Source organism: Malaclemys terrapin, chromosome 18 (assembly GCF_027887155.1).
Source record: "Malaclemys terrapin pileata isolate rMalTer1 chromosome 18, rMalTer1.hap1, whole genome shotgun sequence".
Classification (NCBI taxonomy): domain Eukaryota; kingdom Metazoa; phylum Chordata; order Testudines; family Emydidae; genus Malaclemys; species Malaclemys terrapin.
In genome coordinates, this window is record NC_071522.1 from 13,150,770 (window position 1) to 13,166,763 (window position 15,994).

Consider the following 15,994-nt stretch of genomic DNA (forward strand, 5'->3'; position numbering starts at 1 on the left):
CCCCTCCAACAAGTTATTAGAGATTAGAATGCTCTTTTTCCTGTCGACCTCCCATTGGAATCCTGCAGGAGCAGATATTAACACACACATTTGTTCCAGTAATACACTGAAGTAATAGGAAAAACTCAGTCTTTTTCAGTTATCACAACACTATGTTTCATTTGTCACTCATAATTACAATTTCATTTTTTTGCTGGAGGAAAGAACCAAAACTGGAAAATACCTTCACACCGGAGATATGGCATCTGTATACCACAGTGCTGAGAGCACACTACATAGGCAAGGTGTATTTTCACATACATACCAGACAAGCAAGGCTGTACTAACAGGGTTAAAGCAAATGTAGGGATGCTGAAAGAGGTCAGCGTAACAGCCCTGGAAACCATTATACTATTATCGTCAGCCCAACCAGCAGCAGTGCAAAACTCCTCTGAGCTACTGTGTGAATGTGCCTCAATCTTGACTCAGAAAACAAACCACTTTTGATGAGCACAGTGGATAAATTACAGATGCTCTAGCTCAAGGTCCTGCAAAATACATGAATAAAGATGTAAGCATCCCAGACTCCCACTTTCTAAATTAAATACAGAACTGATTTTTGACATAACTTTAACAATGTAAGATCTTCACCCCCACCCAAACTAAAAAATATTTTTCTTCTCCCATCTCTTACTCTAGGCTTAGGCATTAAATTTAACAAGCATAAAAAATTCAGACTTTTTAAAAAAAATGAGGACTGTAAAATATACTATATATTATCAACTTTTAAAGTAGTAGTTGAATTTTGGGACTGCTGCTATTTATTCATTAAGGTACACAGGCACGCATGGCCACATTTCCACACCACATGCTTTCAGCTAGCAAGAGTGTCAATTAGATCTTTGTTAAAACTACTTTGTGTAGAAAAACAAATCCCCTAGTGACTAAAAATTAAGCCTATCAGAGCAACATACTGCACTAACAAAAGCTTTGCCCAGCCAATTGTTTTGTGGTGGTGAGCACAGAGAGGATATAAATTCTGTTAACACCATAAATGTCCAGTAGTGTGAAAGGGTTTGACTTGTTCAACAGAAAATGAGTTCAAGTACGGTTTATAATAGTTAATTTTACAAGTTTTGGTTTAAAAAACAAATAAAGTTCACTTGGCCAGTTACTTTAAGATTTGATATTAGCACATACTGCATGGAGACCTGTACAAACTTGCATATACAATGTCCTTCAATATTAGTGAAGTCTGATGTTGCATCTTACATCATTGATAGCCACTGACTTAAGACTTCCCATTTACAATTTTTTAAAATTAGCATACCTCCGATTTTTCTCAGGTATGTATCATATTTTGATTTAAGCAGAATGAATGGGTATGTTAAATCTCCAGCAAACAGCTTGAAGCATTTTTCACAATTCATCGCCAGTCTGAGAAACATGAATTCCATTCCCTCTTTACATATTTTGCTCCCGCAATATTTGAAGAAAAAAAAAAATCCAATCATTCTAGTGCTATATAGCTGCTAGTGCAGAACAGTGGGCACACGGATAATGAAGGAGTTGATGAGCAAAGCATGGTTTTCGGCAACCGCTGAACAGATTTGCAAGCACCAGAGCCTAAGCCTTTAGTGTAGCATTTCCCACAGCATAATGCAAGCACCCCCGGGGGAGGAAAGCGTATAAATTAAAACAGGTAGAGCTTTAACCACACATAGTAGACTGGAAGGGAGCACAACTGGTTTCATATTCCTGAAGAGGGGCTCAGTTTCCAAAATCTTGCTTTATCAGTAGCACCTCATCCACAGAGATGGATTCTCTGGAAGTTTAGGCTGCAATCCTAACCCTGCAAAGTGATGGATGCAGGCACATCTATACACCCATTTGAAGAGTCAGTGAGTGAACATTCCTTCCCCCAGCTCTGGGCCTGGCCCCCTGTGCAGGTGCACCATATATGTTCTTCTGCTGTCCCCCACAAACCTTGTATTTTGGGGGTGGGAGAGGATGTCTTGGTAGATTTGACTGCTGAACAACCCACAGTCCCTGGAACAGCTCTAATTTATGGAAAGGGGTGCAATAGTGTCAACAGGCTCAGAATCCCAGCAGCATCAAGTCAACTGTAATCCTGAATTGCCCTGGACTATTTGTTCTTTGTTACAGCTTTTAGAGACTCGATCCCTGCATCTCTGCAGGATTTGGGGCCTTAATTAGATTTTCTTATTAAGAGATAAGACTTTTGGCATCTTTACTTCCATTCTCTTGTATTACATTTATGGGATTTTTCTAATACTCCTCTTTTGTAACTTTTCTAGTTGCAGCACAATAGTTAGATTAAAACAGATACATCCCTTCCCTATATCTGTGCTGGATACACATCTACTTTTCCTTTGTTTTACAAGCTATTTGAATCATGAAGGACCCACTTTTCTTCCTCAGATATGGATTTTACCCCTACCTATTGGTTAAGAACCTCTCTCATGAAAGTCAATAGCAAAACTCTCATTGACTTCCCATTCCCCTTTGACTTCAATAGGTGCTGGATTATGTCCCTTCACTTTGTCAAGCTATGCCACTGTTTCATTGTAGCCTTTCATCAATTTCACCTTTCCTTTAGTACGTCTTGTGATAAAGCAGAGAAAATTTGTAACAGTAAGCAATTAAAATTAGGTGGTTTAAATGCACGTGATTCTATTACTCATTTTATACAGAAGGTTTATGACATGTTATAATAGGCTTACTGCTACAGTGTGGCATTACTACTAATAAAATGAAATAACATATATAAACATACGAGTATAGGATTTCTACAATATTTTTAAAAAGTTTTAATTGTGTTACTTTAAATATAAGGCTACAAAACTCAACAGATTCAGTTCCAGGGTTCAGACAGTCAAACATGGGAAAAACATCCTCCCCTGAATATTAAACTATATATAGATTTATTCTCTTAAACATCTTAATAAAGAAGAACCATTCTTAATTTTGTGACTGAGGTGGTAATTTTGACATTCTTGCTAAAGATAGGGCAAAACTGTGTATTAAGAAAATAAAACATTGAGAACACAGCTTAACTGTGATTTAAGTTTTTTTCCACATTATTTCTAATTGATAAATTCCCCAATTTTAAAATCTCTCTGTCATTTTGGTGTTGGAAGTAATTCAGTTTATTATTTATTGTTACTAACAATAGAAAGATTTTACATCCTAAGACAATGGACACAACCAATTCCTCATGTAAAGATGAGAGGTAAAGCCCTCGGTTTATTGGCCTCTTCCCACCCTTTATTTCTCTGTTGAGGAAACATTTAGTTCTTGGAGCTTTTCACTTAGATAGGTGGTGTCTGCCTCAGTTAGACTTTCTGAGTCTGTTAGACTTTCCAGGAACCTGGTTCCTGCGCAGGCCTTTCCAGTCACTGGGTCTATGACATTTCCAACCTTGAAAACAATCTCAGCCAGTTCATGTTTCACATTTTTGGTCCTCCGCTCAGGCAAAGCTTTTAGAAGAACAATGTCTCCGACGGCACAACTCTGCAATGGATCATGAGCGAAATAAGTTTTTCGCTTGTTAAAGAACTGTTGGAGAGAAGGAGAAAAGGAAACCCAGGCATTAGGACTCAAAACTAAAAGATGACCAGTAAACTTATGTTCAAAAGCAAAATGAATTGGAAGTTTCGTTATCAGGCTGATTGTGCAGGTATGCATAACTAACTGGGTTTTTGGCCAAGCAAAGCCACTGATAGATGCATATGGTATAACAGTAGAACTGGGCAAATGTAACATTTGCTCTTCTTCACCCAGGATAGGTCTTTTGCCCTAGGTACTGTCACTATTCACCAGTCCCTGACTCATTGACTCCATTCTTGACCGCTAGTTATCTCTGGTTTATCATCTCAGTCCCTCCCAGGCTTAAGAGGCACCAGAACGACAGTGCATCACATTCAGCAAAAATGGTTGTCAAGGCTCTTCCAAGCCGAATAATAATTTGCATAAACTGCAGAGGGGAAGAGGTCAGGAAACTATATAATTCTCATCCTTCTCAATTCACCCAAGTCCCTATCACTGTGGTATTAGTGTTGTGCTCATATGGGAGATATTGGTGCATTTTAGTCCAGTTTTAGTAACTTTTATTGTCTGGGGAAAATATCAGGATCCAGACTATATCCTTTGAGAAAATTATGTAAATTATGATTTAAAAGTTGTGGAAAATGCACACTAAAACAGAAAAGAGTCAATTACAAATCTAACCTACCTTCTTTTATCTTATAAAGTGCAGAATTGACTAAAGGGAGCATAGTTTCTCTTGAATCTAGTCTTTAATAATAACTGAGGGAGGCTTGCCTTATAAATAGTCTGATTATTTTATTGATAGATCTATATTGATTCAGTGGTTCAAATGCTAAAGAATATTTCTGCAATTACTTATTCAACAAAGTGGTTAGGAAAAAGATATAGTAGGCAATTATTTTAATATCACCATATACAAAAACATTTTATTTTATAACTTCAAGCTTTCAAAATGGAGCAAAAACCTAGAAACTTATAAAAAATTTTTAAAAGGACTTTTCAAAAATCAAAGCACGAAATTAGTAGTCCACTTTCCCAGCTCAAATCAAAATGTGTGTTAACAGAATCATTCAAGGAAATGCACTTAATAGATAATCTGATATGGCAAATTTTATGTTTTTACACTGGTTTTCCTTTCTACGCAGTCATATTCAGAGTCAAATTACCACCCAATGTACTTAATTAGTTAACAGTGTAAACAGTTTACATGAAATCCTAGTATTTCAGAAAGTCAATACAATTTTCTTTGATAGTGAATATGAAAATGATCTTGCAAAGTAAGTTGGTGACCAGACCTTACCTTGAGTAAATAAGGATCCAGCACAAGCCTTGTCACTCTCACTTTGGCAGTTTTGTGCATTTTGGTTCCAATTACTTTCCCTATTATCCATTTTGCATGGACAGCTCCACGTAGTCCAGACATTGTTTAGCTATGATCATCCAGTGCCTGGAAAGAAAACTGCAATGTTACTTGATAAAAAAAATGAAGTGGTTTCTGATTAGTGCCAAAATGACAAACCTGGTCCCAACCCAATCTCTCTTTTAATCCTCAGAAGAGGTAAGGCACAGACAGCAGCAGTTCAAATTTCCCCACATTCCCCTTCCTCCCCCTTGTATCAAAACCTACAAGTAGGTGTGTAAATGTATGTCAGCCTCTACACCCAATCTTGAAGACAGCAACTGAGGTAGTGATTTCAGGGGTGTAGACTTGGAACCCTTGTGTCCTCTGAAAAATGAACTGCACCCAATTCATTTTATATGGCCCAAATAACCTTCCGATTAAAATGCTGGATCCAAATTCGTAACCTAGAAATGAAAAACTAATTATGTTAATATGAACCTGATCCATATCCAAATTACTGTTCTTGTCTTACCTTTCTTTGGTATCTTCGCTATAACCCCCTTACAATTTTACCTAACATATGAATAGAATGATGTAGAACAGCAAAAAAACCAGAAACAAACAAACAAAAGCCCCAAACAAAAAAACAAAACTGCTACATGAAATATTCCACAGTTTTAGGGATAAAAATATTGTACATTATGTCTGTATATTCCATGATTATTAATTCAGAAACTGAAACTTGAAAAAGATGTCATGATAGCCCTCAGTGCATCTTGAAAGTAACTAAGTTAAATGTTTTTTTTTCTCACATCAGATGCATTCCATGAAATGACTACTTTTAAAATTAGTTCTGCTGTGCAAATAAGAGTGTGTGAATATCACACCAGTCCTGTCTAAACAGGGAAGAGTTTCTCTGCAGTTGCACATTACCTTGATGAGCCCGAAAGGAAAACCACATCTTCAGAAATAAAAATAAACTAGGGCAATTTAAAAATTATTAATTCAGTAAACACCTGTTCCCCTTGTCCAAATAAACTTTGCTAAAGACAGTTGTCAACACTAAAGGAATTATAATATAATACATGGAGATATACCTATCTCATAGACCTCAAAAGGTCATTGAGTCCAGCCCCTTGCCTTCACTAGCAGGACCAAGTACTGATTTTGCCCCAGATCCCTAAGTGACCCCGTCAAGGATTGAACTCACAACCCTGGGTTTAGCAGGCCAATGCTCAAACCACTGAGCTATCCCCCCCCACCTACCTTTTGTGCAATGTTATGCTTGGCTGAAGGGTCTCTCCAAAACCCCGGAGATACTTCCCTCTCTATTTTTACTGTGATCTCCACATACCTATAAGATAAAACAAATAAACAAAAGCACAGTTCAACATGGGAGTTAACAGCCAGATCTTCCCTGCACATTCACACACAATAAAAATATCAATTCTCAGTTGCATGGTCTAGCGGTTGGAGCCTTAGACTGAGAGTCAGGATTCCTGGGTGCTACCCTGTTGAGTGAACACAGGGGACAAGTCATTTTCCGTGACTCTAGCTCATCGGGGATAATGATACAGGAGTGTTGTGAAAGCTGAATCATTAGCGTTTATAAGGCATCAGAGATGCACTGGGAGAGAAAGTGCTGTAGGCAGGAAGGACCAGACCCTTACAAGTATTTAGTCCCCTAACTCTCACTGATGTCAATGGGAGTAAACCACCTAAGTACTTTTGGAGGATCTGGGCCGAAGCGGTCTCACTGGGAGGGGAAGCATTTAGGGAGAAAAAGCTCAAGTCAAGGCAGCTGTCGTGGCCCTGTCCTGAGAAGCCCCCAGAGTTCCCTCCCTGCGAGTACCCCGCCCCCAGAGCTCCCCCCCGGCGAGTACCCCGCCCCCAGAGCTCCCCCCCGGCGAACACCCCGCCCCCAGAGCTCCCCCCCGGCGAACACCCCGCCCCCAGAGCTCCCCCCCGGCGAACACCCCGCCCCCAGAGCTCCCCCCCGGCGAACACCCCGCCCCCAGAGTCCCCCTCTCCCGCCCTTAGAGCCCCTGTTGCCCCATCCCCCACACCCACCCACCCTCCCTCCCTCGGCAAAGGCCAGCCCCAGAGCCTATCACACCCCAGCGCCGAGCAGAGGCCCGGACCTTACAGCGGCCTCCGCTCTAGGCCGCGCTCCGCCCGCGGGCTCTGCCAGAGCAGGACGCCCCCGCCCCCAGCGAAGCAGCGACCGAACGGCCAGCTCCTGAGTGACCAACACTCCCGACTCACCGTCACCGACCGGCCGAGGGGGAGGAGCCAGTGCCGGAAGGGGCGGGGCCAAACCCGGAAGGGATGGGACTGTCCCTGGGGCGCGACAAGAGGGCGGGGCCAACCGCTGTAGAGGAAGGGGAGGGGCCATTTAAAGGCACAGGGGCGGTCCATGCAGTAGCAGTGTTACCCCTGTTCTCAGGGGAGGAGAAAGGGAGGCCCCCGCTGTGGCAATGGGGGGAGGAGCATGGAGGCGTATGGTTCCCTGCCTCCCCCGGGATTGTAATGGGCTGGAACAGGAGGGGAGCTTGGGCTGCAGCCCCTCAGGCAGGGGAGTGGCAGTGGGAGGGGGGGCTCTGTTGCTTGTCATAAAGGGGAATCTCGGCTCAACTTCAACCCTTGCACCTGAGCAACAGGGGGCCGGGATGGAGGCCTGGTTGTGCGGGGTGGCTGGACTTGGGCGGTTGGAATGGGGTGGCTGGGCTGGAAGGGCCTGAAGCAAAGGACAGGGAGGAAGAGAAAACAAGACCGGAGGTGAGATGTTTCATCTTGCTTCCAGGAACGTCATGTAACCATGAGTTTGCTCTTGTGGTGTGTTCGGGGTGACCAGATGTCCCGATTTTATAGGGACAATCCTGATTTTGGGGTCTTTTTCTTATATAGGCTCCTATTACCCCCACCCCCCACCCCACCCCTTGTCCCGATTTTTCACATTTGTTGTCTGGTCACCCTAGGCGTGTTTCTGGCAAGTACTTTCCGTTTACCCACATTTTGCCACCTCCAAAGGTGGTTGAGGATTTTGAGTGTGCGCCCCCTACAATGTGGTCTGCCCGGGTGGCAGACAGAGAAGTCATGTCTTCTTAGAGCTGGTCTACACTGGGGGGAGGTGAGGGGGGGAGTCGATGTAAGATACGCAACTTCAGCTACGGGAATAGCGTAACTGAAGTTGACGTATCTTATTTCGACTTACCTTGGGTCCTCATGGCGCGGGATCAACAGCCACGGCTCTGCTGTCGACTCCGCTACCGCCGTTCGCCCTGGTGGAGTTCCGGAATCGACGGGCGCACGTTCAAGGATCGATATATCGCGTCTAGATGAGATGCGATATATCGATCCCTGATAGATTGATTACTACCTGCCGATTCGGCAGGTAGTCTGGACATACCCCTAATTTCCTTCGCTGGCCAGTACTGGCCCTGGGGAACTACTTTCTACAGCGGAGGGGAAAACTGCAGTCTTGTGTCATGGGACCATTCTAACCCTACCATTCCTTGCCACCTTTCCCATCGGGGCCAGCATCGCGTCAAGTCATGGTTCGAGCAGTCACAAAACCCCTCTCACAGATGGGTATGAGTAGAGCTGGTTGAACTCTTCATTGTGATTAACTTAGCTGAAGATTTTGTCAAATTATTCATAATTACATTTTTCATTATTCAGCCATGAGTGTATTTTGCGGATTCCTGGTTGAAGGTCCCCAAAGGAGATGAGGATGCAAAGGTGTAGGAACTGAGGTGCCTTGTTCCATTTCACCAGAGTCCCTGAAAAGAACTATGAAATAAGAAATAAAATACCCCTTTGTTTTATTGTGAAATGGTGTCCTTTTGCACCGGAGGAAAGCAGAATCTGATGAAATGGAGGCCTTTCTCAGAAGGGTTTATTGGACCTCTGCTCATTCTCAGACCAAAATCAGATCAATGGGCCAAATTTTGCTCTTACACCTGTATAAAAGTTTACATTGGTGTAACAGACACGGGAGTTTGGTCTATTGTCCTTGCTTATCCATTTCCTAGTAGAATTTGGATATTTAAGAAATTGACTTATACTGTAGCTCAACTCTAAGGCCTGGTCCACAACTAAAATTTAGGTTGATCTAGCTATGTTGCTCAGCAATATGAAAAACTCACACCCCTGAGAGATGTAGTTAAGCTGACCTAAATCCTGCTAGGTCGATGGAACTATCTACCATCTCTTGGAGGGGTGGATTAACTACAGCAATGACAAAACCCTTCTATTGCTGTAGCATATGTCTACACTACAACGCTATGGTGGCACAATTGCAGTGTTATAGCACTATGAATGGCAAAGGATAGCCTTGGTGAGTCTCTGCATACTGGGCAATGTGCTTTTGGCAGCTTGTCGGCACTGTTACCCCTATCCCATTTCTTTGGCTTTTCCTCCGATTTGGGGCTAGCTGAACTGCATTCAGTTTTGTTTCTGGGTAACTTTTGGTCGGTGATTATATTGGCCATTGCCCATTTCAGTGTCCTACTCTCTTTAGATTTTATCATCTCATCACATGTCACCACAGCAGGAAGTAGCAAGAGGCAGGGTGGTGTTTACCTAAGAAGAGTACACAGCACAATCTCCTTTTTTTAAGGTGGTTGGCTGCTTTGAGGTAAAGCTACTCTTTGTGATTGGGGATACTGTCAAAATAATATGATCAAATATCTTTAAAAGGGTTGTGACGCTCTACCAGTGTCTCTGATCAGTTTTTACATATGTTTGCATCAAGATTTACAGGCTTCTTCCTGAAGCACTCCTTATGTTTTAAGGTCTTGCTGCTTAAACTGCAGTGAATGGAAAATTGGGGAGGAGTCTAGCCAGCACAGGCAGGAAATGGTTAACAGCTATTCATATCACCTGGGAAAGCAATTCTTTGATTTGTCAGAGGGCGCTAACAGGCTGCAATTCATAGGAAACAAAGGAAAGGGAAGCCTGGATTCTTAATTTCAGTGACAGAACCGAGGAGTGAGGCTGGACCTTGATGTGTGCTGCAAAATGTGGAATTTGGGATTGAAAGTAATTTTTTTGTCCTATCTTGGTTCAGAGAGGAAACAGGGAAATAAATCTGGTTCCAACTGGAGAACTTAGAGTCACGAGAAGTTATCTGAGAGGTAAGGAAATTATTTATATCTCACTCACATGTTAAAAATAATATTTAAGCAAATCAGGGTGGGGAGCACAGATAGAAATCTTTAAATTCAACTTTTGTAAAAGAAACAAAACACCATTTAGCTCTTAACTATCTGCATTCTGTTTATTTGCACTAATTTCTGGTCTTAAAGTATAGAAACTTGGGAAACAGGAAAAACAGATGAGGCAGTGGAACTTGTGAATAAAAGTTGCAGTAAATACTTCAGTGATGATGAAGGCAAGAGCTTTTAAAAGCACTATATTGACAGAAACACTGTCTAATTTGAAAGTACTCTGCTCCTTTTACTGCAGGATCTCAAAGTGCTTCACAAACCTTAATTCATTAAACACCATTTCGAAGTGTCTGTGAGGCACAAATTTGGCTCCTGTGAAAAGAGTTTATCAGATATGCCTGAAGATTCTCATGGTTATCCACAGACCACGTACAGCACAGTCATTGCCCCACCAATGTGCTTGAATCCTAATCTGAAAGAATTAATTAATCCTAATTAAAAGCTGACCCTTCTTGGCTCATTCATTTCTTGGTTTATCTGCTGAGAAAACAAGGTTGCCAATTAAAGGTGTGTGTGTGTGTGTCTCTCTCTCTCACACACACACACACACACACACACACACACACACACACACATGTGGATGCTCTTTCACTTGGATGTGTCTGTGTTTGTGTGAGACACACTTGGATTTGGACTGAGACTGCCAAATTATGATCTAGCCAGTAACACTTTTACTCACTATCTGTATCAGCCAGAGCTGGACTAAAGCAAGTGCCATATAGGTGAAAGCGTTTATATCCCATATACAGTTTCATGAACAATCCAGTTACCTTGGTAGTACTAAATTGGAGGTGAATAAAACTCAACTTCTTGGGAGGGGTTAATTACAGCGGCCTTGGTTGAGATCTTTTGATACCCTGGTTTCTGTAATTGAATTACTTCTGGTAGCTATATTATGACTAGCAGGATTACTGATTCCACTTTTTTCCCAATTCTGGTTTAGGTTGATGTCGTAAGTCTAACGATCTGGATTGTTTACACTTTTGACAAGCTCTTCAGAGCAGTGACATGTTCTGTTTTATATGTCTGTAAAGTGCAATGCACACCTATGTGCTGTATAAATAAACTGTAATCCTTGCAATGCTCCTGCAAGAGTTGCCTTGCCAGTTCTTCCTGCTGCTATTTTCCTTTATCGTTCTTCATCCTGATCCCTTGGTCCAGGTGCTAGTTTCTGGGTTTGTCCACGGGCTGTAGCAGGCAGGAAGAGGACTGTAGTTCAGTGAGGAGTGGCTGCTTGGGTCAATTCTGGAAGTTCAGAGTGCTTAGCAAACCACTTTCCTCAGTGATCTTGGTGAAAGATGGGGCCATTATAATTTCGTTCCAGTAATTACATTAGATCACTGCATTTCGATTTCCACCTTTTCAAGCAGAGCTTATGGCATTCTTCAATGAGTGATGAGGGGGAGGAGGAAGTCCTGGAAATTCACCACTTCTCCACGGTTCCCTGGCTCTAAAATGTCAATAATTTCCTACCCAGCCAATGACTCTGTTTTTCACCTAACCCTCTCTACATACCTGCTGTGACTTGCATTGTTATTTACTAAATATTATGACATACTTCTGTTTATCACAATTTGTAGCTTCTGTCGCTCTGGGAATTTCCTAAATAAATCATTGGAACTCAATGAAGGAGATCGTATTTTGATACAAGTTGCCCATGACTCACAGTCCAAAGTGGTTATTACTAGCAAGAAGACTTGACATTGTTTACCATTTTGTATTTCACAAAGGATTTCAAAACCTGATTATGCTGGCCTGCAAAGTTTCTTTTCTTTTATTTGAAAAGGTTCCTTTGTTGCTAAGGGCCTGACTCTTCTCTCACTTACAAGGGTTTTAAACTGGTATTAGGGCTCAGTAGAGTTACTCTGGATTTAAACTGGTGTGAAAAAAATCAGCAGTAGGTCCTTGGATTAATCATTGCGGAAAAGCTCTCCTCTTATGTTCCTCAGAGTAGGTCTGGTTGAAACTAGGAAATTCCCTTTAGTGAGAAATTCTGACATTTCAAAACTTGGGGCTGTGTAGTAATTTTTGTTGTCAGAAGGGGGTTGTGGTGCAATGAAGTTTAAGAACCCTTGGATTAGTGAATTCAAAGTATACATTAAAAACAGATTACGTAACTTCTTGCTCTCTTGTCTCTAGCTACTGATTCTCTGTCTCTGCAGGACTGGGGATAGAAGGTTTCATTCCCCTGTTTCACTTTGGTTCTGCAGGCATCTAACAGTCATCTCCTGTACCAGTGCTAAGTACGTCTTCTGTAACACTCTATATGTGTTGTACTTTTTGGAAGTATTAGTTACCTTTATAAAAGGAAAAGCTGCGTGGGAGTGTCCTAATGAATATACTAGACACACAAAGGTACTATTACCGTCATGTGCACTGGTGACGACATCTAGAACAGCTTGGAGGATTGGGGCCTTAACAGGTATCGAAGTAGTAATTAAACACTTGTTTTCATATAGCTTCAGTTCAGATCCTTACTGAGACTTATGATGGTGGCTGAGCTGGCAAAATGTTAATTTCATCTTTTGACAGAAGTACAACTTTGTATACTAAATACAGAGACAGTATACTGTAGTGGTTAGAATGCAGGCTCCAATTGCCCTGTGGACAATTTGGATTGGTTAGACTGGTGAAAAGTGGTCTCACCCCTCTAGGAAGATACTTCCAGTACAGGGATTGTTCTGGAGGTGTGAGTGAGAGGGTTTGGCTAGGGCACGTCCGTGTCCCAGCTGTTCCTCAACCACATTACAGCACGTCGGCCTTATAGCCAAGGCACAACTTGGCAGTGCTGATCTGTGCCTGAGCCTGAACCAGCCTCCAGCAGCCTCAGGATTGCGAGAGTGTGAGCCACGTCCCCTGATGTCTGCAATGGTCTCAGTGCTGGTGCAGGGATCGATTCTTCATTGAGAATCTATTCCCGACTCTGCCATTGTTTTTTGTGTATTGGTTGTGTGACCTTGGGTACCTTACTAACCTGCTCTCTGCTTCTCTTTTTACTGATGGGAACGCAGAATGTGTGTGCTTGAGATATTTGGTTGAAATGCAAAATACATGGAAAATATTGTGTATCTTTGCCAATTTACAGCTTAGTAGAAGAGAAAAAAGGATCATGATGCTTTATAAATTATTGGGAGATTCAGACAAATGGACCTTTTTAAATTTAAACTAGGACCTTCTTTAGGAATTTTTTAAGACCAGATTGGAGGTTAGCCACACTATAAGAACAGCCTTAGTTTGTAAGAAACCAAGAACTCTGGGTCTCTTCTTGGCCTATATCGCCCTCAGATGTTAACTAGGCTGTGTATGTTTCAGGTCAAAGCTATTAATTCCTGTTTTTAGTTTATGAAACAAAACTTTATGGACTACTTTCCTACACTCATAAAATCTGAGGACAGCATAGTGGGATCCATGTCCCACTGCCGAGCCCCCTGTTTGCAATGTTTAGTTGGGCTAGAATCGACAAAACCATCTGGTGAAGTAACACACATTTTCCATATAGTACTCAGTCAACTGTATTTAAAATATATGTTATGTGGGCTTATGCAAAACTGAACTAAACTCACATCACAAGAACTCGTGTGAAAATAAATATTTAAATTACCTTACATCAATGAGGCTTAACTGATCTTTTAAATATATATCCTAGAGAAGTATTAAAATGTAATTTATTCACTGCATATGTTGTTGGCACATGTGTCAGTGAGATGAGGGCATCCTCGCTAACAGGCAGAGCAGGATTAAGAACAAAATTGTCCTCTCTGGTCAGCGCTGTGGATCTCTGCTCTTTGGTGTGTATTTTTGTTGCATATTCTGCAATACAACTTCCATTGATGTCAGCAGCAATCTGTGCTCAAAGAGTAAGGCATATGCAACATAGATCCTGGCTTGGGAGGGAGAATTTTGTCTAAGTCTGTAAAGGGACAAGATAAATGTCATAATTTGTGTTATTGCAACACAATAGCGAGATGTTGTAGTTTGTAATATTTTGACATTTATACTGCAACAGATGAAGGAAACACTTCAGTATCTTGAGGGACTGGATCTGAGGATGTGTGGCTCGCATGTGATAAGAGGCAGTCAACAGGCCCTTGCAATGGTGGGTCTGAATATCTGCTCAAATTGGAGGAAAAGTTGGAGACTTATTCACATAAATAATACATTAAGAAAAAGTTTGCTCCTGTACTGTAAAATCTTAATCTCCTTTCTTGGTTATGGTCTGGATTTTCTATTGTCAGGTACGCTATCACATACAGAGACAACTCATAATAGAGAGTGATTTCCTCCTCCTTTCCCAGGATCAGACTTATTTTATATTGGGATTTATTAATTTATTCCAGAAAATAGATTTGCAGCCCCAAATTGTGTATTTAAATGTATACTTTTGATAACGTTACTCTTGTTCAATTCTAGCTGCAGTTGTCCTGAAAAAATGTCCATCAGGGGACTGAAGAAGAAGCAACCTAAGACTTTTAAAGTGAAAGTTATAACAATGGATGCTGAAATGGAGTTCAGCTGTGAGGTAAGCTTCCTGGAGGTGAGGGGGGGAGAGAGAGAGAGAGAGAACCAGGGGCGGCTCCAGGCACCAGAGCAGCAGGCACGTGCCTGGGGCGGCAAGCCGCGGGGGGTGGCCTGCCGGTTCCTGTGAGGGCGGCAGTCATTCTGCCTTCAGCGGTATGCCTGTGGGAGGTCTGCCGTTTCTGCGGATTCAGTGGCAATTCGGCGGTGGGTATGCCAAAGACGTGGGACCGGCGGACCTCCCGCAGAAACACCACCGAATTGGCGTGACCAGCGGACCGCCCGCTGGCGCGTCGCTGAAAGCCGCCTGATTGCCGTGCTTGGGGTGGCAAAACACACAGAGCCACTCCTGGAGAGAACTTACATCCTCCATGTTACTAAGGTCTGACTTGGAGAATTCTGAGTACAACCACAAACAGGCTTTGGAAAAATAATTGTTAATCAGGGGCCTGGATGCCTCAGGAGATTGGTAATGGGATTTTGAGCCTGACTCTGCACCGTCCTGCACCTTGTGTAGTCACTTACATCTGTGCAAAGTGGGATTCTGATCTACTAGCATTTCATGTGTATTTTGCAGAGGTGTTAATGAGTACACGAGGTGCAGGACAGTTGAGAATCAGACCCATAGTCTCTCACCTGTAGGGTGCTGGTTTGAACCCAGCTCAGTTCGGTATTGCCATGTATTGGTTGTTCAGTGGCCTGTGTGAAGTAAGTTGGGTGGTCTCAGTACAGTTCCCAGTGGATAATTGTCCATGTTACAAAACCACTTAGCACTCGTTGCCACCTTGGGGATCTCAGCAGAGAGGCCAAGGATTGAATAGACTGAACTACCCACAACCTTATAGTAGGTCCCTCCAACTTCATGGTGGAGGCATGCCGATGGGGGAAGTGTAGGGAAGCTTGTGCTGCCACTGACCCTGCCCTACATATAGCGGTAATGATTAGCAGCACTAACTTAATAAATGTTCATTTTAAAGTATTCACCAAAATACACTGACATGGTATATGTGAAAAGACAGTTGTACAGGTAAAGAATTAATCAAGGCATGTACTCCTGTAATGGGTATCCATTAAAGTCCTCAGTTAATAGGCTATTTAAGAAATAAAGGCTCGGACCTAAGGTGAGGGACCATTAATTGTCTCAGAAAACATGTTCTGCTATGCATCCTTGACATCATATGCTCAATAAAAACCTAAAACTACCTCCTTAAAATTAATTTCTGATTGTAGCACCACAGTACAGCTGAAGTGGCATTATGCCAGCTGGAGAGATTTCAGTCTGATTTTCATCCTAGTCAGACTAGTGTGCAATACAAGGACCTCTTGTAAATATCACTGTGTGTGCACATATATAATC

General features: G+C 42.2%; 2 protein-coding genes across 8 annotated transcripts in view; one reads left to right on the plus strand and one right to left on the minus strand.

The window, feature by feature from the left end:
- Positions 1 to 2,795: 2,795 nt before the first annotated feature.
- Positions 2,796 to 7,235, minus strand: MRPS17 (mitochondrial ribosomal protein S17). 3 transcript variants are annotated; one of them, XM_054008568.1, is made up of 4 exons: positions 7,157 to 7,235; positions 6,158 to 6,245; positions 4,850 to 4,996; positions 2,796 to 3,558 (listed from the first exon to the last, which is right to left on the minus strand). In XM_054008568.1, the coding sequence occupies exons 3-4, from the start codon at positions 4,970 to 4,972 to the stop codon at positions 3,268 to 3,270; spliced, it is 414 nt and encodes a 137-aa protein (XP_053864543.1). In that variant the 5' UTR covers positions 4,973 to 4,996; positions 6,158 to 6,245; positions 7,157 to 7,235; the 3' UTR covers positions 2,796 to 3,267. The 3 variants fall into 3 exon arrangements, with proteins under 3 accessions (XP_053864543.1, XP_053864544.1, XP_053864542.1); XM_054008569.1 differs by lacking the exon at positions 7,157 to 7,235 and adding an exon at positions 7,038 to 7,140; XM_054008567.1 differs by lacking the exon at positions 7,157 to 7,235 and adding an exon at positions 7,033 to 7,139.
- Positions 7,236 to 9,512: 2,277 nt separating this feature from the next.
- LOC128825690 (merlin-like) overlaps positions 9,513 to 15,994 on the plus strand; it is a 31,214-nt gene continuing 24,732 nt past the window's right edge. The window contains exons 1-3 of one of the 5 annotated variants that reach the window (XM_054008416.1): positions 9,513 to 9,530; positions 9,963 to 10,029; positions 14,533 to 14,641. In XM_054008416.1, coding sequence (XP_053864391.1) covers positions 14,552 to 14,641 — 90 coding nt within the window. In that variant the 5' untranslated portion in view covers positions 9,513 to 9,530; positions 9,963 to 10,029; positions 14,533 to 14,551. Of the gene's footprint in view, positions 9,531 to 9,795; positions 10,030 to 12,261; positions 12,366 to 12,400; positions 12,545 to 14,532; positions 14,642 to 15,994 lie in introns of those variants that run through there. The other 4 variants (XM_054008413.1, XM_054008415.1, XM_054008412.1 and 1 more) reach the window with 4 other exon arrangements.

What these genes read in the sequence shown, in the direction of transcription:
- MRPS17 (XM_054008568.1), bottom strand. Translation starts at nt 4,972, where the DNA reads ATGTCTGGACTACGTGGAGCTGTCCATGCAAAATGGATAATAGGGAAA. An exon ending in TGGATCCTTATTTACTCAAG is followed by an intron (nt 3,559 to 4,849) that starts GTAAGGTCTGGT and finishes TCTCTCCAACAG; the next exon opens with TTCTTTAACAAGCGAAAAAC.